The sequence below is a fragment of the Podarcis filfolensis genome (genome assembly GCF_964270895.1).
Source record: "Podarcis filfolensis genome assembly, chromosome: 7".
Taxonomy (NCBI): domain Eukaryota; kingdom Metazoa; phylum Chordata; class Lepidosauria; order Squamata; family Lacertidae; genus Podarcis; species Podarcis filfolensis.
In genome coordinates, this window is record NC_139603.1 from 69,247,376 (window position 1) to 69,275,123 (window position 27,748).

The 27,748-nt window shown below is 40.7% G+C and overlaps 1 protein-coding gene and 1 long non-coding RNA gene across 5 annotated transcripts; one reads left to right on the plus strand and one right to left on the minus strand.

The window, feature by feature from the left end:
* Nucleotides 1–208: 208 nt before the first annotated feature.
* On the minus strand, nt 209–7,438 carry LOC310766532. Its single transcript, XR_014550216.1, has 3 exons — nt 7,300–7,438; nt 5,755–5,926; nt 209–637 (listed from the first exon to the last, which is right to left on the minus strand). It is a non-coding gene; the product is annotated as an uncharacterized lncRNA (long non-coding RNA).
* ATP6V1C1 (ATPase H+ transporting V1 subunit C1) lies at nt 2,045–27,747 on the plus strand. Of its 4 annotated transcripts, none has more exons than XM_083622736.1 (14): nt 2,045–2,135; nt 3,771–3,871; nt 12,295–12,477; nt 13,159–13,226; nt 14,595–14,680; nt 16,540–16,634; nt 19,185–19,276; nt 20,060–20,158; nt 21,693–21,761; nt 22,658–22,750; nt 22,833–22,926; nt 24,578–24,675; nt 26,303–26,429; nt 27,113–27,747. In XM_083622736.1, exons 2-14 carry the CDS (start codon nt 3,857–3,859, stop codon nt 27,206–27,208), a joined length of 1,215 nt encoding a protein of 404 aa, XP_083478862.1. In that variant the 5' UTR covers nt 2,045–2,135; nt 3,771–3,856; the 3' UTR covers nt 27,209–27,747. The 4 variants fall into 4 exon arrangements, with proteins under 4 accessions (XP_083478862.1, XP_083478863.1, XP_083478861.1 ...); XM_083622737.1 differs by having other exon boundaries at nt 2,050–2,066; XM_083622735.1 differs by lacking the exon at nt 2,045–2,135 and adding an exon at nt 2,685–2,706.
* Nucleotide 27,748: the final 1 nt, after the last annotated feature.

Below are 27,748 nucleotides of genomic sequence, written 5' to 3' on the forward strand. Positions count from 1 at the left end.
ATTGTGAACAGGTGAGTTAGATGCATGGGTGTAGCCGGGGTGGCCAAGATCAATAAAAAATAATTAACTGAGGTTCTGCCCCCCGCCCATTTAAAGCCTGCCCCCACCAACATAAATCCTGGATATGCCCATGATTAGATGTTTATTATCTTGTTTGTATGCTTGTTTTATATGGCTGCTTTCAGATGTATTGACACTGTTTATTATGTTTCAAAGTCCATTAGAGCAAGACCTTTATTCAGAAAACTGAAATGTCACAAAATAGGACGCAAGCATTCAAGTTCTCCAACCCGTTTATCAAGCTATATCACAGGTCACCAGTCTGGGGAGGGGCATGGGCACATTTGCAAATAATAAAAACTGTTGCAGGCACCTTGTACTCATGGCAACCACACACACACACACACACACACAGAGAGAGAGAGAGAGAGAGAGAGAGAGAGAGAGAGAGAGCAGTGCAACCCTTCCAAATTGTCTCTCCTCCATTCTAATTAGGTTTCAAAGAAGTCTCCTATTGTAATCAAGGAAGCCTTCTACACAACTAACCAGGGAACAACATTTTGTTCTGCTGCTTGATACTAGAAGCCTTGATCCTGCAACAGAAATGCTGGATCTCTCCAAGGCCTGAGACTGTCCCCTAAAAGGAAAAAAAAGCCATTACTTGTCAGTGGCATTTTGAAAGCCTGGTCCAGGTTGTCTAACCTGAGCGAGGCTTTTCCCTCTGGATCTATGATGATTTATTATTCTGCTTGCAGCTAACAACAGTATAGAGATGGGCAGAATGTGCAGATCATATCTTGATTGGATGCTGACAAGCCAGGCTCCAAACTAAACTAAGAAAGGTCATGTAGCATTTACAGAATTTAGAAGAAACCTAAGAGGAAGTACTTTGTATATGGAGGAAAGGTCAAGGGAACAATGGCGAGTATATTCAAGCCGGACAACTTGTGGTATTAGTAAAATAGGTTAAAGTTTATGGCTTTGTTCCACATTCACCCAGAAACTTATAAGGCCATTTTATGCAGGTACCACACCATTCATGTAGCAGCTATAATATGTAGTCGAAGAAATAATGAAAGAGTGCTGTGAGGTCATTTATCAATTTTTGCAAGCACAGGAGATGGAAAAATTCTTGCATAAGGATAAAGGGGAAAGCAAAATGTAAGTAAGTGAGAACAATGTGACATTAGTTCCAGTTGTGTCAAACGAAGACAAGGCTTTGAAGAAGACCTCCCTGGACAACAGATAGCAGGACAGTCTCCTTTTTTCCATTGGTGAAACTTGTGTTGGAGAGACTAGAAAAGGTCCAAGACTTGCTTCCACTTGAAGACTAGAAAATTGGTCACCTTCCTTTACTGAAATTGTAAAGTTATGTTGCAGTAAACTACCTGTGATCAATAATTCCGTCCCCTGTGGTGATTAAAGCCATGTGGGTGTTTGTTTTGAATTGTCTGCTAACCTTGTGGAAATTGCACTGCCCTTGTAATCAATACAAGGGTCTGGATTTCTTTTCCTGATCACAGTCTGTATAACCCTGGTAAACCTTCACAATAACCTGTGTCAGTGCCTACGATCTTCTTTGTTTCTGTAAGTTTACATATTTCTAAATTTTTATTTCGTACTTAGTTGCGCTTAAGAGTTGATTTATTAAACTTTAAACTCACAAGTCCCATTGATTTCAGTGGCTCTGTTCCATGCTGATGGTTGCTGCAATCCTAACTCCATGTGCCTGGGATCCAGCCCCGCTGGACTTAACTTTTGAGTAGACATGGTGGGGACTGCAAGCTAAGTCTGCCTCCAGTGCAGTATCTGCTGTATTCGAGATTTTTTTGGCAAATAAAATAAATACTGTTTGTGAAGTCAGTATATGGCTATGTTAGGTGTGAATGATGCCATTATTAGCTGCACAACATACAATGAAAACTGGAAATATCATTGTGAAATAAACAGCAGTTCACCGTTCCAAAACTCTAAAGTCTAGAACTGCTTATTATGAAGTCACCATCTGTCTTAAGCCTGCCATCATTCTATCAAACCTTGTGTCATCATCAACAGAATCCCTGAAAGTAAGCAACTTTCTAAGAGCTAAAGTTTTAGATAGTAACTGAATTTGTCAATAGAGCAGCTTGCAAAAGGTACGAAAGAATATTTTCAAAGCTAATCTACAAATTGTTAAGAATGAGCCCCCCACTTATAACTGCCAACAGCCCCCTTTTCTAATTATATATACAATTTAAAATATAGAATTTTTTAAAAAATGTGTGGCTTTCAAAAAGAGAAATTTAAATAAGTCTCTACAACTAACAGGATCCCTAGGTGTGTTCTCCCTCACAAAGTTGCCAGTGGGCAAACAGGCCATGAGTAGCCGTTTCTTCCACACAGGATCATCCCCTTTCTAGTTGAAATATGGGTGAAGGAAGTTAATCAGAAGCTGGTAAATACCAAAGTATAACGAAGGAAAATTGACTTACATATATACCGGTAATAACACTGTTGCTTGATCTATATGTAATATTTATTTTACCCTTGACCATTCTATAACACATACAAAATCACTTAGGTCTCTCACACACACACCCCAAACACACACAGCTGGTGCAATTGGACACAAATACAGAACCTAGGCACTTCAAATGTTGTTAGACTCCTGGTCCCATCAGCCTCAGCCACGCTGCCATCAAAGGCACTGGGCAGAACCAGGAAAAGGTGGCAGCCCCCTTTTTCTTTTTCTTTTACAGGAAGACAGCTATAGAGAATGGGTAGAATCCTTTTGACTTGATTAGGCACGCATTGTTGCAAGGCAATACTCATAATCACCACTACTTTAGGGTTGCTGTATTTTGAAGAGCGAAAAGGACGCATTTGCTGGTGCCTGGGGAGGGGAGGGGTGTGTGTGCAGGAGTTGGCGTGTACCAGGGCATGCTGTGGGCAGGGCACACGCCAGAGCAACATTGGAGGGTGCCAGGGAGGGATGCAGCAAAATTTGTGCATGCAAAATGGGGGGGGGGGAGAGACATGTAAATATAAAGAAATCTGCCTCCCCCTCTCTGGGGTGTCCGTGGGGTGGTGGGAAGGCATACAAAATAATTAACTAAAAAGCCCAGGAAAAGCAATGAAGCAAAATGGCGGCTTTTTATGTAGAAGGAAGAGAAAGAGAGGGAGGGAGGGAGGGAAGGAGAAAGAGAGGAGGATAGGAGAAAATGAAAAGGAGAGAGAGAGAAGAAGAAGAGAGCGGTTTGGTACCAAAGAAAAAAAATCTAGGACTTTTTAGCAAAATCAAAAAATCCGCCGGGACAGAAATCTTTCCCCTGAAAAAGAGGGCATGTCCTGGAAAAAGAGGACGTATAGCAAGCCTACTTGGCTAATGCTTCTGAAGTGAGTGATGATGATCTAACCTCTGCTTGACCCCTGTAGGATAGTCATAATCATGGATGTTCAGGATTATTTGTAAAGATAATGATGGTGTGGTTTACTTTTTATATCTCTGATGTGGTAGCCTATTGGGTTCAGGAAACGACTCCTTCCCTTGTATATAAGCTAAGGTTACCAGACTTTTTTCAATGAATCTGGGGACACTTTTCAACTTCAATGGATTTTGTATGGGGACTGGTTTGTAAATCCGGGGACTGTCCCCGGGAAACGGGGATGTCTGGTAACCTTAATATAAGCTATTCATTAAATCCACTTGCTTCAAAACTGCTACATGCAGAAATTAGATGCTGGGTGACATTGGATGTTGGGCACCAAATAAAATTCTGCTTACTTAACAGGTGCCACACTGACTACCTTATTTGGGGCCAGGAAGGAATTTTCAATAGACTCAGACTGGCAAGTGCTTTCTTCAGCATTATCAAGCATGGTGTGCCTGCAGGTATGGAGCCCCTAGATGAAATTGGACGCAAACCCCTGTTTTCCTTAACCATTGGCCATGCTGGCTGGAATTAATGAGAACTGGATTCCAAGAACATCTGGTTTCCCTTCCCAGCTGTACGGTACTTATTCTTTTTGTGGCACCGTGCACTCAGGATTGCATCAATTGATCTGTAAGGTAGTAAAATGCAAAAGGGGACAAGACTTTACCGCTTTAATTGTTGTGTAGAAGAGCAAATTTCAATAGGTGTAGCTTGTAGCAGTGTTAGACTGCATAGACACCATGCATTTAAAGTACACCCCCCAGAAAACCTGGGAATTGTAGTTTGCTAAGGGTGCTGGGAACTGTAGCTCTGTGAGGGGTAAGCTACAGTTCCCAGGATTCTTTGGGGGGAGCTTTAGATGCAAGATGTGTACATATCCCCATACTAGAACTGAAGAGATTTGAATTAAAATTGACACTAAGCCATTAAAAAATGGCCAATTACTTTCACTCAGCCTAACTAACCTGCAAGGATTGTGGTGAGAATAAAACAGGTAGGGGAGAGCCATGTATTCTACCTGTGCTCCTTGGAAGAAGGATAGGATAAAAAGGAAAGGAAAATAGGTAGACGGTCTTTGCTACCTTCCCAATCTAGACTCCGTGAGAAAGGAGCTGCTGCTGTTATTGTAGCGGAGGACTTTTCCTGAAAATAGGAATGCGATAATGGATTATTACTAGTCTTAAGCATCTGCAGACTATTAGGACCTAATTTAAATAATATGGCTTGATGATACTTCTCTGAGTAAGCATGCATTGTGCTGCACACTGTAACATATAATTCGAACCTGTGTGGGCTGAGTAATGTTTGCTTTTTGTGAAGCACAAAATTATAACTAGGGCTTTAATCCTATACACATGTATGAACAGTAAATCCTAGGCTAACTGGAGTGTTAGACTTGAACTGGGGAGACAGTACTTCAAAACCCCAGTAAGCCAAGGGACTTACTTCTGAGTATAAATGTATTTGAGCAGACAATAAAAGCAGACTTCGATTGACCCATAACAATTTCTCTTATAACCTTCATCAATGCAGGTCTAAAAATTAAACCAAGTTTTAATCTGCATTAAAATGTATCATTTTCTGTAAGAGCGAACAAACCACAAGATACTGCAGCTCTGATAAATATGCATGTAAGTATTCCAAAGAAAGTTAGTGGCCGAGTGCCGTTGCAGTACTATTCAAAGAAGGATCTTCCTAAATTAGGATATTACTCCACCAATTATCACAATGTATCTTGGTGCCTTCCTGGTACTGAATCCCATTCCCCAACAGCAATTACTTACCAGTATACAAAGTTCTAGAAATGTGGCAGACCCCACAGAATATGAGTGTATAGTAGAACTCTTAATTCTCCTGCCACACTTTCCAGAGTTATCACCAACCATGAAGACTGATTGGCCTGCAATTTAATTGTCATGCCAGGCTACACTGTAGGCAACTGAATGTGCTGTGCTCCACATATGTAGCGACCACAATGTGCCACACATTTAAGTTTTTTCCTGTCATTTACCCCTCACAGAGCTACTAATAAACTGTGGCTCCCTGGATTCTTTGGAGTGAAGCCATGTGTTTTAAATGTGTTTTAACCATATGGCGTGGATATGACTTTAGTTTTGTCAAGTTTTGTGCGCACAGAACAATACACAAGAAAGATTTGTGGGTTAATTGGAACTTCAAGGATTAATGTCTAAGTATCAAGGTGCAAGATTAGATTACAAGGTACTTTCAGGCAGTGTTTAGCTGGTGGTTGTTCACCCACAATCCATGTAGGGATCATGCAAATCACAGCTGGTGCCGCTGAAGTGGTATCCCCATTTATTGCAAACTCAAATTTGTTTACCTTTTCTGTACTCACAGCACTAGGTATTTCTTGCATGTCTTATATTTTTCACTACATTTGCCTTCTATTTGAGAGTTGGATAATATCTGCCTTGTTATTCTGCTTGTTCATCCTGATGTTTATTGATGTGTTCTTGCAGTTAATCACCACAATCTAGAAATGGACGTTGGACCTGTATTGGCAAACACATTGTTATGGCTGTTAGATTCCCTCTCTTTCTGTTTGTGAAAAACACTGCATTTATTTGTTCCCTATCTGGCAACTGGCAAAACAACTTGAAACCATGGCTAGGCAGTAGCTGAGTGTGACAGAGCAGTGTAGCTAGTAGTACATCCACAACCCTGTCATTCATGCTGGTTGGGGCAGGACAGGAGACAGACAAAAGCCTGCTTCAGGCTCCGCCAACCTGCAGCTTGTGTACTGACTGGGCCCAATACTGTCAAGTGCTGGCTGTAGGTCCAGGTCAGGCCCTCCCCATTCTCACCCTCGCCATCCCCACTCCCAAAGGAGCCTAGGTCATAAATGTGTGACCAACCTCCTTAGTTTTCCTGAACTCCTGGATAACGTGGGAGGGGAGGCACTTTGCAGATTTACAGTGCAATCGTATCCAAGTTTATTCAGAAAAGTATCTCATACTATGTTCAACGGGGCTTATATCCCTGCAAGTTTGCATAGGAGCGCAGACTTCATTAGCTTAAGTTCTGCAGGCCACAAAAGATTCCAGGTTTCACCAGGGCTACCAGGACAAAGTAATTAATTAATGAAATAAATGGTGTTGGGAGAGGAGCAACCATGATGTTTCTTTGTCCCAGCAACCCTTGATGAAACCTGTTTTTCATCCAAGATGATCAAACTGGGGCTACAGTCCTATGCACATTTGCTGGGAGGTAAGCTTCATCCTACACAGTGAAAGTGGGACTTGCTTCTAGAGGAAACACGCATAGAGTTGTGCTTTAAATCTACACAACTCCTTTTGCACGTGCTCTTAATACGGCGGCATTGTTTTCTTAATAACGTTACAACCTGCGGTGCTTGGAATTTCCACAAGGCTCAACTCCTTACTGCTCCCCTTCTTCGTAACATGCAGAAAACTCCACATTCGAAGAAGAAAAAATATTAGTTTATCAGAAAATCGCCTCATACCGAGAGAAACTAGAGGTCAGAGTACTAGCTCAGTACTCTACACTGGTTGATACGGGAGTAGCAGCTCTCCAGGGATTTTTAGACAGGAGTCTTCCTCTGTCCTAACTGCAGGTATCAGAGGTTGAATGTAAACAATATGCTTTACTCTTTCCCGAATACCTGGATGTTCCTAATTAAAGTACTGCCCTCCAACGTTACTGCTGCATTGGTTCATTTAACAGAATCAACCTGTCATTTTTCATGCCTTCTCCTCTCTGACTTCATCATATAGTCCTGGCTTTCAGAACGAATGCCGAGGCTTAGCCCTGGTTCCCAAGAAACGAATATTATTATATGTAAATTCTGATTTATTTATTTTTTCCTCCCCATCATAATTTAGGCTGCCAACCTAATCCCATTTACCTGGGAATCAACCCTGCTGAATTTGACAGGACCTCCTTCCGAGTAGACCGGAATGGGACTGCACTGTTAAATAAATCATACCTGCGGAATAACCTTTCTCGCGGTCCCCACATAAATCTGAGCTTCACAGTGGGAGAGCAGAGCGCGGGCTCTTCCCTTGACACTGGCGCCCCTAGCGGCCGTCCGCTGTCGTTCCCAAGCGTTCTCCACCTATCACCAACCGAGCTCCGGCTCCAAGGTAACCCTTAGCCCCGCCCGCCGCCCCTCGCTCTCCGGCTTCCCTCTCGGAGCTCCGCCCCTCTCCATCCGGGGTAGCTGCGGCTGGCTTTGGGCTCCCAAACGGGAAGCGCCTGGTCAGCTGATCCGTTCCCCGCCGGTCGTCACGTGATGGTGCTGACAGGCGCCGCTGCTCCCGCGAAGGCCATGGAGTGACGGGAAGGGCCCCTTTCGGCATCCGCCGGTTCCCCCCGCGTCTGAGCTCCGCCGCTTCGCTCGTGCCCCGCTCCGCGGACGCCGGTGAGTGAGAGGCCCCGGCGGCAGCCGCCTTTGGGCAGGCTGGGCCACTAGGCCCCTGGTGCCTCGTCCGGAAAGGAGGCAGGTTCCCCGCTTCCCTTCGCCCTGACCTCTGGCTCTCCTTACCGAGAGGGGGGCCGGAGGGCGGATTTCTCTCCTGGGGACCGCTGGGTTTTTTAATGGGTGCTCTCAAGCTTGCTTCCCCCGCGCCCCACTCAGGTCTTCCCATTGGTGGTGTCTTAATAAATTATTATTATTATTATTAATATTAATATTGACTAGCGGCGTCAGTGGGGCACGGCGGTCATTTGCGGGCTAGACCCCACTTCGTGCAGTGCGTGTAAAAGCTGGCGCCACGACGAAGCTGCCGACCTAAGCTTTCGCATGTGGGGGTAGTAAACAAGCGAAATCCTGCAAATCTGTTCCTCGCACGTTGACAGGAGAAAGGCAGAAGCAGAGGACGAGCCCTTCACAAACAAACCAACAAACATGTGTTTATTTTTTCGGTGTGGAGGGTCTCTTCAAAGAGCTGGATATCCAGTCACATTGCAGTTTAGTTAAGTGTACTGAATCTCCCTCCCCCTCCAATTCTTCAAATCATGCTAACATACCAAACTCATCTTGCAGATCTGTGTGTTATTTTATGACTTCGTTCATTCAACTCCTGTCACCCAGAATAAATCAGATCTATATAAAAAAATACTTTGCTGGCAGGCTGTTTGTTGTTGAGTGTTGTGACAGCAATGTGAAAAGATGTCCTCTAGATCAAGGGTGGGCCCTCCAGATGTTGTTGCAGCCCAACTCCCATGACACTTATTGGTCACGCTGGCTGGGGACTCTGACAGCATCTGGAGGGCCACAGATTCCTCACCCCTGGGCTGGGAGTCTTTGGTTTGAAATATTTTTATATTGTTCCTTAAACAGATTGCTCTCTCCTTAAAAAAGAACTGCTTTCTGTAAGTTCCCTTCAGCATTGTTCTGCAACACAAGGGAAAGCAGTTTGTCTTTAAAAATTCAGTATAGGTAGATTAATTTGAGTTGGTTTATCAGAACTTAACCCTTAGATTTATCTAGTGGTTAGCCAAATATAGGGTTCCACTGCCTCCAGGCTGTCACTGTTTGGAGGGATGGATTCAGGCACATACCAGGAACTTAGTTTTGCACGGTTAAAGTGCTATGTCATTCTAGCACAAGAAATCCATTTTCTGTGGTTAGGGAAATGCACTGAAAAGTGAGATAAACGACTGATTAACAGGAAAACAAGCACCCCATAAGTAAATTAGGATGAATTCTCCTTGTCATGTAACCGTCCTGTAAACAAATGCTCAATAAAGAACAGACATAGCTGAACCACCTTGTAAGCTTAGTGTAAGCAAATGGAAGAATGCTGAATTAATGGGTTTATTCAGTTTAACACACTACTGCTGCTTTTATGGTAGTCCTTAATACTAGCGATTCCTCTAAAGATAAGCACTCTTTAAAAAAACATTACTTTTCTCTTCATTTCAAAAATACCAATTCTTATACATAGATTACTCATTCGTATTTCCATTTAGTTCTAATCCACTTGCATTTTTAAATGTGTGGATATCTTATCCTGTATTATTTAAATGGAAGGCTGATTTTGCTAGGACTAAGGAAATGGAGATAGGAAGATCTAATATGTTACTTATTGAATTGGTAAATAGTATTTTCTGTAAAGAGCAATGGAAAAAGGTTTAGTGATAATGGATACATAGACCAAAAAGGTTTAGTGATAATGGATACATAGACCATACTTTCCCCTACGTTCAAGGATTGTGAGTGGGGAGAAGTGACTAGAAGATCCAGAGACACTTTTTCACACAGCTCTGGTGCTAGGAGACCTACTGGTATGTTAATCAGCAGAGTAGACTGCAAGTTGACAATTGAAATTGACACCTTTAACGCAAGTTCCCTATTTAAAAGTTCTAGGCTATAGTATGTGAATTTTCTTCTCTTCCTTTTTTCATTCTTCTGTGCAAACTGTATAAGTAATGTTTGAAATCAATCTCAGTACTTCCTTATTCTGAATAGAGTTCATTGTGCAAACTCTAAGAACAATTGAAGTAGTTTCTCTCCCCGCCCCAAAAAAAACCTCCATCCAATGAATTGTCAATGACACATCTTTGCAGAGAATGCACTTGAAGTTACCCTGAGAGTTGATCCAAGAAAAAACAGCCATAATTTTGTGTCTTCTATTTTGGCTAGACATGAATCAATTATACTTCTTAAGAGATGTAGTTTCAGTCCTGTGAGGAATAAGAAAAGGGGATTTTGATTTGGGTGCACATTTTCAGTTCACATTTTTAGCATTTTATTAAACTGTTTGAGTAGAACTTTACTATTGTTGTTGTTTAAGCAGTTGTGGAAGTGTTGTACAATGTGCTAATAGTTCTCATGAAGCCTAATTAGCCCTAAAAGCAAAGTGTGGCACTTCAGCTTCGCAATTCAGTAATATAGCAAGTAGTAACCTAAAATATTCCACAGTCTCATACACTCATTTTGTTATAGGAGCTGATAGGAAGTTAAAATCCTACGATTTCTAGTGTATTAGTCATATGAATATCAGGCAGGTTGCGTAAGTTTGTCCCACTAGGCTTCTACAACAACACCAGAAGTTACATGGCTTGCTGCTATTCAAAACTATGTGAATAGATGTTAGGAAGGTTACAGTTGAGTTTATTGTGCTTTGTGTTGATGCAAGGTTCTGTTGCCTAGCAAGATAGATGTCCTGCGAAATATCACATTTTTGGAAGGGCCGCTTAAATGCAGGTTATTATAGAGGGGAAAGTAAAGAAACTCCCATAGCTAGGGGTTCATCAAGAAACAAAACTTTGAGGAGAGGGGGATGAGTGACTGTCATAAACTGTATTCTTCCCAGTATAAATATACTAACAGTATTTCCTTTTTTAAACGGTTATATTACCTATATGAACTGAAACAATAGAAAATATATTTTGTAAAAAAGAAAATCTAAACATCATATAGTGTACAGTGTCTTCATGCTCACAATCGCCATACAACACGCAGCAATATTAACTGTGGAACCAATTACCCTGCCCTCAGATTATACAGATTAAAGATTTCTTGTAGCTGGGCAGAGCAGCCTCAGAAGCCCCTTGCCTGTTTATGGTAGGAGTGGCAACATGGCACTATGTTGGACGGGGGTATTGTTTAGGAAGGTGGTTTTTTTTTCCGTGGGGTGTGTGTTGTTGCTATTGTTAATGTTACTTTCTGTATTTTTATTTTGGTTCTTACTATGTGGAAAATGTTCAGTTTTGTGTACTTTTTGATGTTTTGTTTATTGTCTGATATGTTGTAAGCTGCCTTGAGCATGGTTTTAACTTTGGAAAGGTGGCATACAAATAAAATGATTGATAGATGTTTAACATTCCATGTGGACAAGCATATCAGCTTGCCAGATGGAACAATCGTGCCCCACTGCCTCGTTCTGGATTATGGGCAGGAGGAGGGGGAGGAGCCCCATTGCACAAGTGAAATATTTTGTACAGGGCTTCCTATACAAACCACTTGATATTAGTAAAGAAGCGGGGAAATGACTACAAAACAATTGACCATTCAGCATCACAAAAATTCTAATCTCAAAATAGAAGTCTACATAATTCTATATGTAATAAAGTAATAATAATAATAATAATAATAATAATAATAATAATAATAATACATTTATTATTTATACCCCGCCCATCTGGCTGGGCTTCCCCAGCCACTCTGGGCGGCTTCCAAAAAAATATTAAAATACTGTAATACATCCAACATTAAAAGCTTCCCTAAACAGGGTTGCCTTCAGATGTCTTCTAAAAGTCTGGTAGTTGTTGTTCTCTTTGACATCTGGTGGGAGAGCGTTCCACAGGGTGGGCGCCACTACCGAGAAGGCCCTCTGCCTGGTTCCCTGTAACTTGGCTTCTCACAGTGAGGGAACCACCAGAAGGCCTTCGGTGCTGGACCTCAGTGTCCGGGTAGAACGATGGGGGTGGAGACGCTTCTTCAGATATACTGGACCGAGGCCGTTTAGGGCTTTAAAGGTCAGCACCAACACTTTGAATTGTGCTCAGAAATGTACTGGGAGCCAAGAGATCTTTTTCACAGGCTTTCCGTGACCAGGTTAGGCCCTGGTTTATGTGTATTAATGCATTGAATCAGTTTTAAATGCTTTTTGTTTTCATGCAGTTTTATTGATTTTTAGGCTGTATTTTTGTTTTAATGGATATTGTTTCACTATTGTAAAGGCACACTGCTTAGAGACTTTTAAAATATGAAATGGTTTAGAAATGCTTTCAAGTAAGTGTTAAAACGTATGCCAGGAGGGCAGTACTGTATAGAACAGTGTGCCACACCGGTGGCCCAGAGGTGGAACAGAAATGAAGTTATATATTCTGAAAGGACCTTGTTCTCTATTGTTATTTAAATGTTTTTTTTCCCTGTCTTTCGCTTCCCCAGTGTTTTACCTCTATCTTTCAAAATCATCAGCGTCGCAATAAAGTGGCAAAAATGACAGAGTTCTGGCTGATTTCTGCTCCTGGGGAAAAAACATGTCAGCAGACATGGGAGAAGCTGTGTGCTGCAACCATAAAAAATAACAACCTTTCTACCAATGCAAAGTTTAACATTCCGGATTTAAAGGTATACCCATTCAAAAGCACATGGTTTTGTATTCAAACTGTTTGCACCTTAAGTTTAGGGGAAATGAGACATGATGGTACCAACACAGCACACTCCTATTGCCAAAGAATATTTGCCTGCTAATGTTACTTTGCTTACTAAATGAAGCAATTGTAAATCACTTACCTAACTTGTGTATTTGTGGAGTGCATGCTCCTATCTTCTACAGCGTGAACTGAAACTGTACAGTAAGGGGGCTGTTAGGCTTTTTAAAAATTCCAAATTATATTTTATTTAAGTTGCCTCCCTGAATGCAGTATCACAAGCTAATGCTGAATGTACTTGTGATATAGAACAAATGGTTAGACCAGCTTGGAAATCCATTTCTATTCCCTGCTGAGATTCATTGACTCCTGTTCCAATGTACTGGCATGGATAATCTCTTAACATTGTAGTTGCTGGCAGATGATAAATAAAATGATTATCTTTAAATTTCAATGCAATGTTGTTGTTTTAAAAAAGACAATTTTTAGACTGAAATCATATGCATGCAAACTTGGAAATAAATCCCATTGTATTTAATGTGGGACTTCTTTGTTATTAAAAATGCATAGGATTGCACTGTTAGTCTAATAGTTCCTTCTTACAGTTACCTTGTTATATATGTTCTATCTAAAATAATTCTCATTCTTTCCTTTATAGGTTGGTACCCTTGATGTGTTAGTTGGCTTGTCTGATGAGCTGGCTAAACTGGATACATTTGTGGAAAGGTAACTACTTTTTAATATCCACCTAATATCACTGCTCATGTTTCTTCTGTTTTGTTGCAATATAGAAGCCTATGTATTGCCTGCTAATTGTCTGTTTTTTAGGTTAACCAGCTTAATGACTGTCAGTGTTAGCACATAATGGAAAGCGAAGAACCTTTGTGGAATAAACCATACTGTGCAGGCAGCCTGATCGCTCCCACATACCTCCTCTGGTGTAAGCAGATAAACTAAACAAGGAAGGGGTCGTTTAGTATTGTGACCAACCCCAGGGATATGCTTTGCTTTTTCCTAACAAGCCAGGATAGCTAGCCAGCTTTAAGTTGCAGTTTGCTTTTGGCATTCCAATCCTTGCTTGTTATTGCCAAACAAACCACAGTCCTGAGTTTGTGTAATGATAAAGCTATCCCTGTGTTATTTTCTTTACTTTGTCAGTTGCCAGCAATCAGATTATGTGCACAGTATGGTTTATTATGCCATATTTCTGAGTCTCCAACAATATTTTGGGTTAATTAGCTACTTCTTGGTTTGGACAACCATAACAAGTCACAACAACCAAACTCGCAAGCAGTGGTTTGAGTTTGCCCTCCAAACTAGGTATGGAAACCAGCGTCAAACCACGAATTCCAATCCTGCTTTGCTAGGGAGGGGAAACAGGTGAAAACAAGGATCATCTGGAGGCTCAGGAATGCTACCTGTGAACCAACCCAGTGTGTTAGTCTTAAGTACTTGCAGTTTTGCCATGTTTAGGAACGTGTGATTGTTCTTTGACTGTCTGCATTGCTAAAATGATCTCTAAGAACATAGGAGCCCTGTTAGATCAGATGAAAGGCCCATCCAGTTCAGCATTCTGTTCTCACAGTAGCCAAACAGGTACAAAGAGTAAGTTAAAGAAGCAGGAGTACAACAGCACCTCCTATTTTGTGAACCACCCTGAGACCCCTGGGTATAGGGCAGTATATAAATTCAATTTTTTAAAAAAGATCCCCGGCCTCTGATACTAGAGTTAACTAGTGCACTTTATCGCCTGACACGGGAGAGATTTTTAGATATTGGCCTAACAGAAAGCAATGAAAAATTCTTTGAATTGAGTAAAACTTACAAAAATCAGAGAAAGTGCCCAGTCTTAAATGACCCGTAGCTTTCGAAGAGCAAAGAGCAGATCTTATACCACAACAAATTTCATGAGCAGCATTTTGAAGAGTATCATGGGGGACAATTTGTTGTCAGTTTGAAACAGTTCTGTGAAATGAATTGTGACCTAATTGTGAGTCTCATTTGATACAGCCCCCAAGTTGCTGAAACGTTTAGTCCACAGACAGAAAGACGAATAGGATCTTAATTTTATCTTAATTTTTCTCTTCTCTTCAGTGTTGTCAAGAAGGTGGCACAGTATATGGCTGATGTGCTGGAAGACAGTAAAGATAAAGTTCAGGAAAACCTTCTGGCCAATGGAGGTAAATGTTAGCTTTCTGTGAAGGGTGACATTGAAAGTTGATGGTTTGAGCATAAATTCAGAAGTGATGCATATGAGTCATAGGAAAGCATTTTCTGCAACACAAGTGATCGCAAAAATTCAAAGCAAGCAGAAAACCTAGAAACCAACCTATAAATATAATATCTAAAAGGAAGCGTGCTCTTCAGCTGCAGTTCTGCTTTCCCTACCTTGTTTATAATTCTAGATTTTTATGTGATCAGTGTCTTCTCCTTAGTTACGTTAAGCACAAGCTTTTCATGTATGCTAATTTAAACATCCTTGAAATAGATAGAAATGTTCATTGCATTAAAAAGACATACAAATAATTATGGTGATACTGATCTTGTCCATTAAATCTTTGAGTGTGATATCCAATAATGGGCATATTCAAAGTAACCCCAACTGAGAACAAGGGCAAGTTACTTATGTCTGTTGTTTTCAATGGGTTTGATCTCAGTACAACTTAGTTGGCTATCACCCTGAGTCGATAGTATCAAAAAGAAATGAAAAATACTGACATACCCAAAGAATAGTGTGAAAGATGCCCTGTTGGAATGCTGATCCATTTTTTCCCTTGCAGTCCTTTTAAAAAGTGACACCACAGATGCTTTTGTAAGAGTAGGGGTGCCATTTCTGAATACCAGTGAAAAAATTGATGTGATGTGTGTAATATGCCTTCAGAGTTTACTAAAGTAACTTCTGAAAGAGGCTTGGGGAATCTGTGGCCCTCCAGATGTTGGAATCAAGCTCCCAGCAAGTCCCAGCTAGCTTGGCCAATGATTGAGGTTGACGTCCAACAATCTCTGGAAGGCTGCAAGTTCCTCAACCCCGTTCTAACAAGCGTTTCATCGCCCCTAAACCAGTGTATCACGGCTGGCCAAAATAAGTGTTAAGCTGTCCCAGAGTAGCTTTTTATAATTGGTTACCACCTGTAAATCTAGGTTATCATTAGGTGACCTGAATAAATAGAACACAGCAATCCAGTATTTTTAATTATGTCGAAAGAAATAGTCTGGTGGGGGCCACTTCTGCTCCTGTAGTACTGTCACAACAATGCCCTGTCAAAATGCCCCCCTCTCAGCAACTAAAGGTAATGGGGGTCCATCCTCTTATTGCTTCTGATCCACTCTAATGATGTATGTGCACAAAATTCATATATGAAAAGAAACATCCCAAACAGCATACCTTTTAATATGGCCTTGCTGCAATGGCTTCTAAACTTTCTTACACTACATATAATCTTTCCTGTTTTAAAAGGCAAACATCTATATAAAGTCTCCAGGAGCATTGCTTGGTAGCTGTATTTATTCATTCATGCAGGTTGTGCGCCATCCCATAACGTAAAGTTCTCTGGCTGGCTTAAAATAGTTGTGTAAAAAAGCAACTGAAATTCCAAGTAAACATAGCCATTTTTAAAAGATGGGAACCCTAGATAAATAAACCAAACGGAACTCCACCCACCTAAAGTTAAAAACAGATTTTAGAAAAATGGGCCAGATTACTTAAATGATTTAAAAGTGAGCAGAAAGGTCTTCTTAAGGATAAGAAATATGAAGCCAGGCTCTTCCATAACTGAGATGCCACTCTCCCAGCAGTGACTCACCACACTTCATTCAATGGGGGCAGCCAGAGCTGGGTCTCTGAAGAGGAACTTGAGGTCTGAGTAGGTACATAGAGGAGAAGATGGTCTTTCAGATAGCCTTGGCCAAGTTCAGAGCTTTTGAGGTTAAATCTGAATTTTAAATTGTGCCCATAAATCGGCCGGGAGCCAGAACACCTCACAAAGCACAAGTTTGTGCTCAGTTTGCCAATACCAATATTCAATCATTGTGTTCACAGTTGATTTGGTCACCTACATAACAAGGTTCCAGTGGGACATGGCAAAGTATCCAATCAAGCAGTCTCTGAAGAATATTTCAGAAATAATTGCCAAGGTAGGTTTATACTATCCAAAGAGGTATGAAACTTGTGTTATAATCTCTGTGGTACATGCACCAGGGTGTGGTAAAAATTGCTTCTGCTTTTTAGTCTCTTTGATGTTCTTTTTTTAAAAAAGAAGAAACCATCAAAAATGCCCAAAGTGACGAACAAGTGCAGAAAGCTTCTGTGGTGCAAAAGCTCCCCCCCCCCCAAAAAGCATACAGTGATTTATCAGGCAGATCAATGAAAACATTGACCTGAGGTTTTAGGAAATGGAAAATTGCCTCCTATTAACATTAAGAAAGGGGGGAACCTGGAAAAGGTCAGGTAATAGACTAACCTCTCATCAGGGTCTTACATTCTCTGGAAATATAAATACGGTTAATAAAATATAGATATGCAACCCAGTTGGGCATCTTACAGTACTGAATACTTGTAAGTGACAAAATTGGTATTGATCAGACATTTCAGAGGAAGGAATACAGAATGGAAACAAGCTATAAAATAGGCACAGTTGCACATGGTTAAAATAACAAAATCCAAGTAAAGACTTATCATCGTTAGCAGATTATCAAGTATAGTTCCAGATTTGCCATGTTTGTCTTGTTCAGTGCAAACCTACAACACCGTAAATTTGTATTCGTTTATAGTTTGCCCATTTATGAAGGCTTAGTCCTACACTGGCAAGCATGGATTATCTTGTCAAAAATATTATTGATCTAATTTTCTTGTCTGTCTGTGCAGTCTTGCACCACAGTCCTAACTCAAAGGCTTGTTCTCTCCGACAACTTATGCCTTCTTTCCAAACTGGCAGGATGTAGCAATCCTGTTTCCTAACCGCACTAATTGTGACTAAGACTCCTCTATGCGGCATTTGCCCTTGACAAAAACCCAAGCCTTTTCTTTTTCTTCCCATCCCCACTGCCCTGCTTGTTTCTCCTATAGATATTTGGGAATGGATGGGAATAGCTTCTAATTAGGGAATAGCTCAAAGAAGGGAAGCTCTTTCTCCAGCTGCAGGGCGGCTGGCGACTGCTCTCTAGGAAGAGATTCATCTTGCTTAGTGAAATAGCTGGTAGATTAACTGTCTAAATAAATCATCACCAGTGATGAATGGTGCCATTGTGCTAAAGAGGAAAGGGAAGATAAAGCCAACTAAAGTGCCATTTGTGGATAGTGAGGCGTGCAGTTGTAGCCTTCCCTGGGTGGTCACCACAGCCAAATCATTGCTTTTCTTCTAGTTGGCCTCTTGGCAATTCCCTGCAGTAATTCCCCAAATATTTCATAGCTTCACATAAGTATGGGAACAATAACTATTCTGTATTGTAAAAGGAAGTAAATAGTCCCTCCCTGCCAGCTCTGCGATCAGTTTTGTTTCCAGTCCTTCAGAAAACTCTTGGGTGATGCCTTTCCCTTTCACCATGAGCGCTGTTTACTTGAGCAGCAATTCATTAACTACCAGATCTTTCAGTAGATGCTCCTAAATACCATTTTTATCTGCTAGATGTTCAAATCAGGCATACTTGAACAAGCTTCTGTAGTCCTTCTGTGTTAAGGTTGAAGCAGGAACTGCCACCCAAGTTCACAGTAAACCATTAATTGTTTGCTGTGATGTGCTAAATGGGCCACAGTGGGTGGTATCCCCCTATTTTACAGAGAGTAGGACCAATTAAGACTGGAGTTAGCCATGGCTATTATTTTAACTGGGACTACTCTGAGTAGGATGAGCATTGGATATAGCCCTGTGATTTTGAAACTATTCTATTGGAACAACTTATGAAAAAAAGTTGTTTCAAGGCTGAAAATCCACATGGGTTTTCCAGAAAGGATCCAAGACCAGACCTAGTTAGAATTAAAAAAATAAATTAAAAAAAATAATCTTTGATGGAAAACTCTATGGTTGAGACCCACAGGCTGCCAGAAAAAAAAACTGGGAGTCTAGGGCAACAGTACCTCTTAAGGTGCACTTAAAACAGAGAGGAGTTTCAAGAGTGATTTGATAGTGTATGGAGGTTAAATGTCCAAAGGGAAAGGAATTTGAATTCCACTGGGTGTGTGGAGGCCCTGGGGTAAGTCTCAAGTATGTTTCTGGATCCCACCCCCACATCATTAGCAACTTCAGTGACTGTTCTAGCCAAGTGTAAGCTCCGTTTAAATGGGTCATATATGCTACAAAATAATGCTATTTCATTACTTCTGAGAATAATTTTCTGTCTTTTTAAAAAGTTCATTAAAAGGGGATTCCAAGTCGTAATCCTTTTTAAGGCAATTACAGATTTTTCGAACTCAGTTTACTAATATAGTAAACTTCTTTAAGAAACTGTGTGTAAGTGATAATCTGTGGCCTTCTTCATTCTGGTGTCCTCCAAGGGCTTATGGAAACTCTAGTCCAAAACATCTGGAGGGTAACAGCTGGAATGCTGGCCAGTGAATGTTGTCTTATTTTCCTAGCCTGATATTCATTTGCACATAATTGTCATTTTTATAGGAAAGTCTAATGCAGTATTTAAATGCTTCTTAGAAAACACTGATATAGTTTTGCTTCTGAATTTTGTCCTTTAAAGGGAGTGACTCAGATTGATAATGACCTGAAGGCAAGGGCGTCTGCATACAACAACCTGAAAGGCAACCTTCAGAACTTGGAAAGGAAGAATGCGTGAGTTGTCTTCTTCTGTAAGGCAATCTGAAAGCAGGCTGATGAATTTGATATGTTCAAAATAATAATGATAATAATGATAATAATGATAATAATGATAATAATAATAATAATAATAATAATAATAATAATAATAATAATAATAATTTATTTATATCCCGCCCTCCCCAGCCGAAGCCGGGCTCAGGGCGGCTAACAACAATAAAACAGTACAACAGTACAACACAGCACATATGACTTTTGATTTCTGAATTCATACATTTCTCAGGCAAGGGCCTAAATTAGCAGATTGCCCTACCTCTGGGTTTGAACATACTGTACAAGATAATGGTGGAGTTAAAGCCACATTTGAAACAAGCTAAGAAAAAAACCTGAAAAAAGAGGGAAGAAACATATTTGCCATCATGTTGAAGTCATACAGAGAATTGTACAACAACCAGCCATATAGCTCGATTTGTCAGTCTTTAGTATCACAGCACCTGATCTTTGTTTTCAGATAACATTATCACAGCTATAATAGAAAATTTAAGTGGTGGGTTCTGCATATCATGCAAGTTTATCTGAAAACTTGGGATTTCATACTTTACCGAGCTTAAGTTATCCAGTCACTTGGATTGAGATTTTGGCTATTTGTCAGTTGGTTTTGGGGCATGTCTAATTGATTATATCACATCAGGAGCATTATAAAAATTGTAGCTATTTGCCGCCAAAAGTCTTATTATTCAGATCAAATTAAATATAAGAATTATACACTCATTTCTTGATCTTCTTGTTCTTTAACAGGGGAAGTTTGCTAACCAGAAGTCTGGCTGAAATTGTAAAGAAAGATGACTTTGTACTTGATTCTGAATATTTGATTACGTTGTTAGTGGTTGTACCAAAGTAAGTCTGTCTCCTGGTCCCAAAAAGAATCCTTGCTGAAACGTAAAGACAAGCATACAGAATGTATTGAGAGGAAGGGATATTTCACAGAATAATTTGTTTGCTGAAACTGCTATGTTACCATGGAACAATTAAAGGCACATGTGGAAATGTGAAATCCACTTCTAAGGGACAGGGGAACAGACATTTTCTTTACATCGTCTCAGCATCAGCAAAAGCACTCAGTGTTTGCACTGTAAGTTGAAGCCCTTTCACAAGCACTGCAAAATCTGTTCATTTATGAAGTCAGTCGAGAAATCTAGCTAAGCTGCGAAAACTGACCTCCAGGTTTCAGAAATTCTCATTGATTTGCTCTAACCTATTGAAGTGTTTAGCTTGTAAATTGGATTCACACAAGTCAGTCAACATTTTGCTTCTTATCACTGCATTTATCTTCCCTGCCCTAACTCTCTCTATATTAGCCTGCAATCTTAGTAAAGTATTAGCAGGCCAGGCAAACGAGGCTATTCTTTGTAATAATATTTTAGTCAAAGTAAATTGTGTTGAGGATGTATCTGAGTTGGTCAAAGGATGCTGATAGCTCATGGAAATTTACTAGCTTTAAAAAAATTAAAACGGAAAATACTTGCTAAAAAGGTATTGTCTTGGGGAAAAAAGACATTTTTAGGCCAATAAAGAGTTGAAACTAAAGAAAAAGGTGTTGAGTTTAGCTTCTTGCTTAATTATGTAGAGCATTCTGTACATCTAAAATTATATACACAGCAAAAACTTAGTTTTATATTTCTATGTTTAATTTTACCCCATGCCTGCTTTATTCTGGGTGTTGAATGGGGCTTGCAGTACAAACCTTAGCATATTTGCTTTTAAAGTAAGTGTACATAAAAATGCAATGAAAAATATGCACTTTGAGTTGTTACTGTTATTGTTATTATACCCCATTCTTCTGGCTGGGTTTCCCCAGCCACTCTGAGTGACTTGCAGCATATCTAAAAACGTAATAAAAACATCAAGTATTAGAAGTTTGATCTCTGCTCTAATGCACAATGTTCTACCCTGTGAAAACCAGGAGTGCTTTTTCCTATGCAATAAAAACAAGAGTTTGCAATAGGTACAACAAATTCCTTGCAAGTCCTGGGTCAACAGTATGATCTTAAAGCTGCAATGGAGAACTTAAGTCTGTCTAAGTCTTAAGCTGTACATACCACTGGGAATGAATCCCTGGAGTTCAGAGTAAATTGAGTAAAGATACATACAATAGTGCTATAAAACTATTTCCTGACTTAGGAGCTGACAGAGCAACATCTGATGCAGTGCTAAGTTCTTCTGTAGATGGAAAGGAAACTAAGCAGCCCCTCTGTGTATTCATGGAGAAACCTGGAGGACACATCAGACGGCTCCTTGGATCCTGGGTGTATCCTGTGTGTACACCCAGTGTATCCTGAAAACACTCGTGGTGCTGACAGTGGCAAAAAGAACTTTGTGCTCCCCAGGGATTTTTGTTAAGGCAACTAATGCTTACTTTTTCCATCTTTAGGATAAATTATAATGACTGGATGAAGCAGTATGAAACTTTAACGGATATGATAGTTCCACGATCCAGCAAGTAAGTTTGATTCCACTTACTTAGGAACACAGTTGAAAATAGGCTGATGTACTCCAAAAAAAGGAGAAACAGCTTTTGGAGACTTGGTTTGCCCAGTACTATAACACCCCCCCAAAAAAAAGTTAGTTCTCTTTTAGAATTCTTTCATCACCTTGTGATTTGAGTCTTTGAATTCGTTTCCCCAGAAACTGCATTCCTGAACAATGAATACAAGTGCCACCTTATCCTGAGTCTGGTTCCAGTAAGGCCCAGTAATGTGTGCAGCCAGCTGTACTGTTGGCCACAGCCCAACCACATGGTACAATTGTTAGGAGAGGTGATGTTCAAAAAAGCATATTTTTGTCATTTGGACTTGAAGGTTGAAAGTCCAGTAATCTTCTACTGGGCCAACTGCATTAGAGGAACCTTTGGTTTGCACAGAATTTGTTTTATAGGGCAAGGGCGGGTACAACTCTCATTCTCGCCCCTCCTCTGAAGCAGTATCAGTTCTTCAGTTCTAATGCTCCATTCACTTTACTAAGCAGGCAAGATTGGGAAAGCTACTGAAAGCTGTTAAGTAGTGTTGCAAATTTGAGGTCATTTTCTGAGAGAACACTTAAATTGCACTCAGCGGGTTTAATGCAGCTAGCTTTGCTCAGAAAGGACAACGCTTTGAATGTGAAATGCGACTCGAGCACTTCTCCTGTGAAGCGTGGCAAAGGTGAGCTGCAATTACTCCTCTAATAGAGGTACACCATCTGTAAGCCTAGCACTGTAATCTGAAGCAGTACAACTGTGCAGCAGCAGCACATAAGCTGTTTTTGCTGGTCTTGCGTTACAGGTTACAGTTTTTATTCCAGTATGTCTCTTCCTTTATTTTTTGACCTGTGCTCCCTGGTGTCTTTCATTCTTTGCAGTGTTCTTTCGGAGGACCAGGATAGTTATCTCTGTAATGTCACCTTGTTCAGGAAGGCCGTGGATGAGTTCAGGCACAAAGCCAGGGAAAACAAGTAAGTGGTCCTCCCAGGTTGTTTTTCTACCAAACAGCAATTGTAAAGCAACCTCCAATGGTCTGCTGGTCTCCCGATGCAGGTTTATGGTCCGCGACTTTCAGTATAATGAAGAAGAGATGAAGGCAGACAAGGAAGAAATGAACAGGCTGTCTACTGATAAGAAGAAACAGTTTGTAAGTTCAGTGTGTGTTAAATACATTTGAAGATAATTCTTCAACCCCCCAAATAGTTCCCTACATCTGCCTTTAGGGACTATGGAGACTAATTCATTGATATATAAGAAACATTGCAGTAAATGCAGAGCAAGCAAAGCAGCCTTAGACAGTATGAAAGCTGTTATAGTAATTGTAGGTTACAATTTGGGCTATGCTTTCCAGTGTTTGGCTATTAAGTTTTCTAGAAGGCATTGGGATATGTCAGGGCCCTAGAACCGTCCGCAAAGGCTGTGAGACAACTCAGCTCCCACCCAGTGCCCATTACCTCCACAGAAGGAGAATTTGTTGTGTGGGTCCCTTCCTGCAAGTAAGCTCTCAGATGTTTCTGTGCAGTGCCCAGTGTATTGAGGATTGCTACCATTTCTGTGGTTCTGAATGCATTACATACATCTCCTACTGGAGGTGCCCTATGTAATTTCTGAAAGACAAAGATCCATGCCAGTAGATAAGCTTGTTCCTTTTTCTTTCTGTCTACATTTTCCTGAATAATTTCATGACTTTTTAAAAGCTGATTCCCTCCATATGAACCTGCCTATCCAGTAAGATCATCATTGGAAGCTCTCCAGATCTGCCCCAGAGTTTCCCCCAACCCTCCAGAGCTGGTTTTGAGAGGGGGGTGCTGATGAGGACAGGAGAGGAAGCACCACTGAGTCCATGGAAATGCATTGTTCCAAGTGCAACTGCAGCCTTGGATACTGTCCTATGCAGTAAAAGGGACGCGGGAGGCGCTGTGGTCTAAACCACTGAGCCTAGGGTTTGCCAGTCAGAAGGTTGAATCCCCGCAACAGGGTGAGCTCCTGTTGCTCGGTCCCTGCTCCTGCCAACCTAGCAGTTCAAAAGCACGTCAAAGTGCAAGTAGATAAATAGGTACCGCTCCAGCGGGAAGGTAAACGGTGTTTCCGTGCACTGCTCTGGTTCGCCAGAAGCGGCTTAGTCATGCTGGCCACATGACCCGGAAGCTGTATGCCGGCTCCCTCTGCCAATAAAGCAAGATGAGCGCTGCAACCCCAGAGTCAGTCACGACTGGACCTAACAGTCAGGGGTCCCTTTACCTTTATCTACGCAGTGCTTTTTTTCTTTTAAAAAAATGTTTAGGGCTACTCTCATTTTCCGACTCATATTGAAATGCTGCCTCTCAATGAGGCCAAACTTAGATTCACAAAATGTTTAGGGGTATGTGTACGCCCTTGTCCCCCCAGAAAAAAACACTGGTCCTATGTATTTTTGATGCCAGGTGAAGATGGTCCCCCCCACATCATTTTAACCTGTGACTAGGTGAACCCTTGACTTGGTCTTTTATGTAATTGTTGTATGTATTTTTGTTTCTGCTGTTTTTATATTACTGCTAATAGTTTATAGTTTTAGGTAAGCTTCCTCTGTCTTCATATAGAAAGGCAGGAAATAAATGCTTAAAATGACAATATGTTGATGTTCAGAATCTCAGTTTTCCCAGCCAAAGGATGCTTCCATTATCTCCTCTTAGCATGCTTTGGCCTGTTCATTCTGCAGAGCAGCTGCAGTAACGTTGCCAGACACAAAACATATTTGAATAGAGTGCAAAGTCTCCTGATGCTTAAAATGACTTCTTGCTTTTCCTTTCCAAATACAGGGGCCTCTAGTACGATGGCTGAAAGTAAATTTCAGTGAAGCTTTCATTGCGTGGATTCATGTGAAAGCGCTGAGAGTCTTCGTTGAATCAGTTTTGAGGTATTTTTCTTTATAGATGAGCTATTGCTCCATTCCTTCAAGAATCACTAGCATTCCACATGTTTGGTCTGGTGAATCTTGGTAGCTGCGCTCTCTTGCACAAACACCAGGATTATCTGAATCAAATTACTATTTACGCATTAACTAGGAACAAGGCCAATTTACTAAAGCAATCAGACAAGCAGTGAGATTATTTTAATATTAAACTTTTGTGATATTCCAGATACTTCCATGATCCACAAGGCAGAGAGGTGGTCTTCAAATCTCCCCCTTTTCCTGCAGTCTGATGTGCTACTTTCTTTCTGCTGTTATTCTGGATGTCTGATGTTCTAAAGGGCATCCCTGGAACATATTTGAGGAGGCAGACAGTAGCACAATGGGCTGCAGAAGGGATGAAAATTCCGCTCCCTCGCCTTTTCACTAATGGGAGCCTCCACTGGAGCAAAGTGCAGGGGGACATGACATATATCATATTTCAGCAGAGGGACATGACATATATCAAATTGGTTGCTGCTGCTTGCAAGAGCTAGAGGCAATGTAGTGCAGTAAGGAGATTCGCAGTAAAATGCTATAACAGTTTTATGACAGCTGATTCTTAAGCTGAGATAGCAAATGCAGGAAATATGATTACATACGTACATAAATTTTATTTGTATGCTGCTTTTCCACAGTTCCAATCATTCTCAAGGTGGCTTACATCATGAAAAAATATCCTAAGTATTCATAAACAATAAAGAAAAAGTTAAAAAATACACAACCAAAAACTGCACAATTTCCACATTAATCACAAGAAGATCTGAAATACAGATACCAAACAACAACAGCAACCCTCCCCAGCAAAAAACCCCAAACAACACCCCAGCCCAAGAGTCTGTTCAGCAGCCTCAGCTTCTGTAGCCAGAGTCAGGGCCCTGCCATCCCAGGCCAGGTGGAGAAGCCTTCAAGGCAAGGAGCAGACCTTCCAGGACTCACAGCCAATATGGTCCAAAGATGATTCCAAAACCTTTGAATAAGACAAGTGTTCCAAAATAAGAGAGTTATCCCTTTCAGATACCTGTTTTTCCCTCTTTTCTTATCCTCCTGCCTGTTAATTTGGCTTTGAGCACAAAGAGTGAACAGGTGCTTATTCAAAAACTTTTGAAATGTTTGATTTTTATTGGCAGTTTTTCTAAACAATACAGCAAACGACAACTGGTACAGAGACTCTTGAGTTTCATTAATGGCAGAGCTCAACATATTTGGGAATTTTGCTGCCCCTTCGTAATAGTATATTTCCAGAATAACTGGCAGGAGTGGTGATTTTGGCCCCTCTCCATACTCCCTCCTCCACCCATATTCCCCCTCCACCCAAGCTAATTTTACATTGTCAGGTTCATTGCTCATCTAAGGCTTATTGTCATACTCCATGAAACCATCATGTAACAAAAATAATAATCGGGTGCTTATGAAGCACATGCATATTCCATCACCATATCCCCACCTCCATGATGGGGAGAGCAGCAATAACAATTGATCGAGCTGAACTGGCTGCCTCACTGTATCACTAATGGTGACAACAATTGCATTCCAGAAGTCTCAGAACTGAAGCACATCCCCAACAGCTCTTAAAATTACTTTGCTCCTCTAGGTATGGTTTGCCAGTGAACTTCCAGGCTATGCTCCTTCAGCCCAACAAGAAAACAATGAAGAAATTGAGAGAGGTTTTGTATGACTTGTACAAGCACCTTGACAGCAGCGCAGCAGCAATCATTGATGTAAGTAACTCGCATTTTTACGACGTCCACCTACAATTCAAATTGTTGAACTTGCATTGACTGAGAATTTTCTTACACCAAGGAGACACTATCTGGCTTAGCCACATCTACCAGCATGGGAGCTTGTGCTGATTGGACAGTTTATAAGTTTGCCCTGATGTTGGTAAAGTAGAAACATGGTTGATTTGTAGTCTTAGGTCCTGCTAGAAGGGATGGCCCTGTGCAAACTACTAAAACAGCAATCACAATGTCTTGAGTGCCACAATGGCTGATTTGGAACAATCACCTCCCATTCAGCATCACTTGGTGCCATGGAGACTCTGTTGATAGAGGCAGATGGTGTCATTTATCAATCTCTGTGGAGCTAGTGGGACTGGTTGAGAGTCTCATTAAATTCTGAAGTTTCCCAGCTATCACTTTTTTAAAAAGTGAAATGTTTGTGTTGTGTGGAAGTGGAGAAAATCTTGAAATTTTGCTTGTCAAGCATATGTTCTGTCACAAAGCTATGACCCTTCCCCAGTGGGAAGGAAATTTTAAAATGTACCAAAAAGATAAAATGCAGGTGGTTTTTGTCTGAGTCTAAGCAACAGTACTTGTACGTGTTTAAAGAAAATATGTGGCCATTAACTCTCCTGCTAAACTCTTAGTTATTGAGTTTAAAAAAATAAACTTGTCTTTTATAGGCAACTATGGATATTCCAGGTTTGAACCTCAGTCAGCAAGAATACTACCCCTATGTGTACTACAAGATAGACTGCAACTTGCTCGAATTTAAGTAGATGACTTCTGACCCTGACCATCCTCCATAATATTGGTGTCCAAGAAGAAAAGGTTGAAGAATGGTGATGCTCCTAACTCTCTCCTGTAAACCTGTTGCTTGCTTGCTTCCTCCCTCGCGTAGGAGAATAATCCCCATAGTGGTCCATCTCTTTGACATTTTCTTTTAAAAGAGAAATGTAAGTATCGCTTTTAAATTGATCAGGTCTGTAAATGTATATTGAGAGAATCAGAGTGTATTTATAAATAGTCCTTATTTAAAAAAAGTTTTTAAAGGGTCATTCCTCTTTCGTACCGTGGTCTGCATCAATTCCATTGACTATCCTCCGGGAAGAACTTGTTTACAAAGGAAGATTGTGGGGAGAAAACTTAATGCCATTTTGTTCACTGTGTTTCATAGATATAAAACTTGTAAACATTGTTATTGAATTGTGATGTAAAATATGTGGAGATTGATATTCAGTCTGTGCTTTCTGAATGTTTTAAACTTATGCACAGGAAACATTCACAGGAGAAAAATAAAAGCACCTGTACTACTGTAT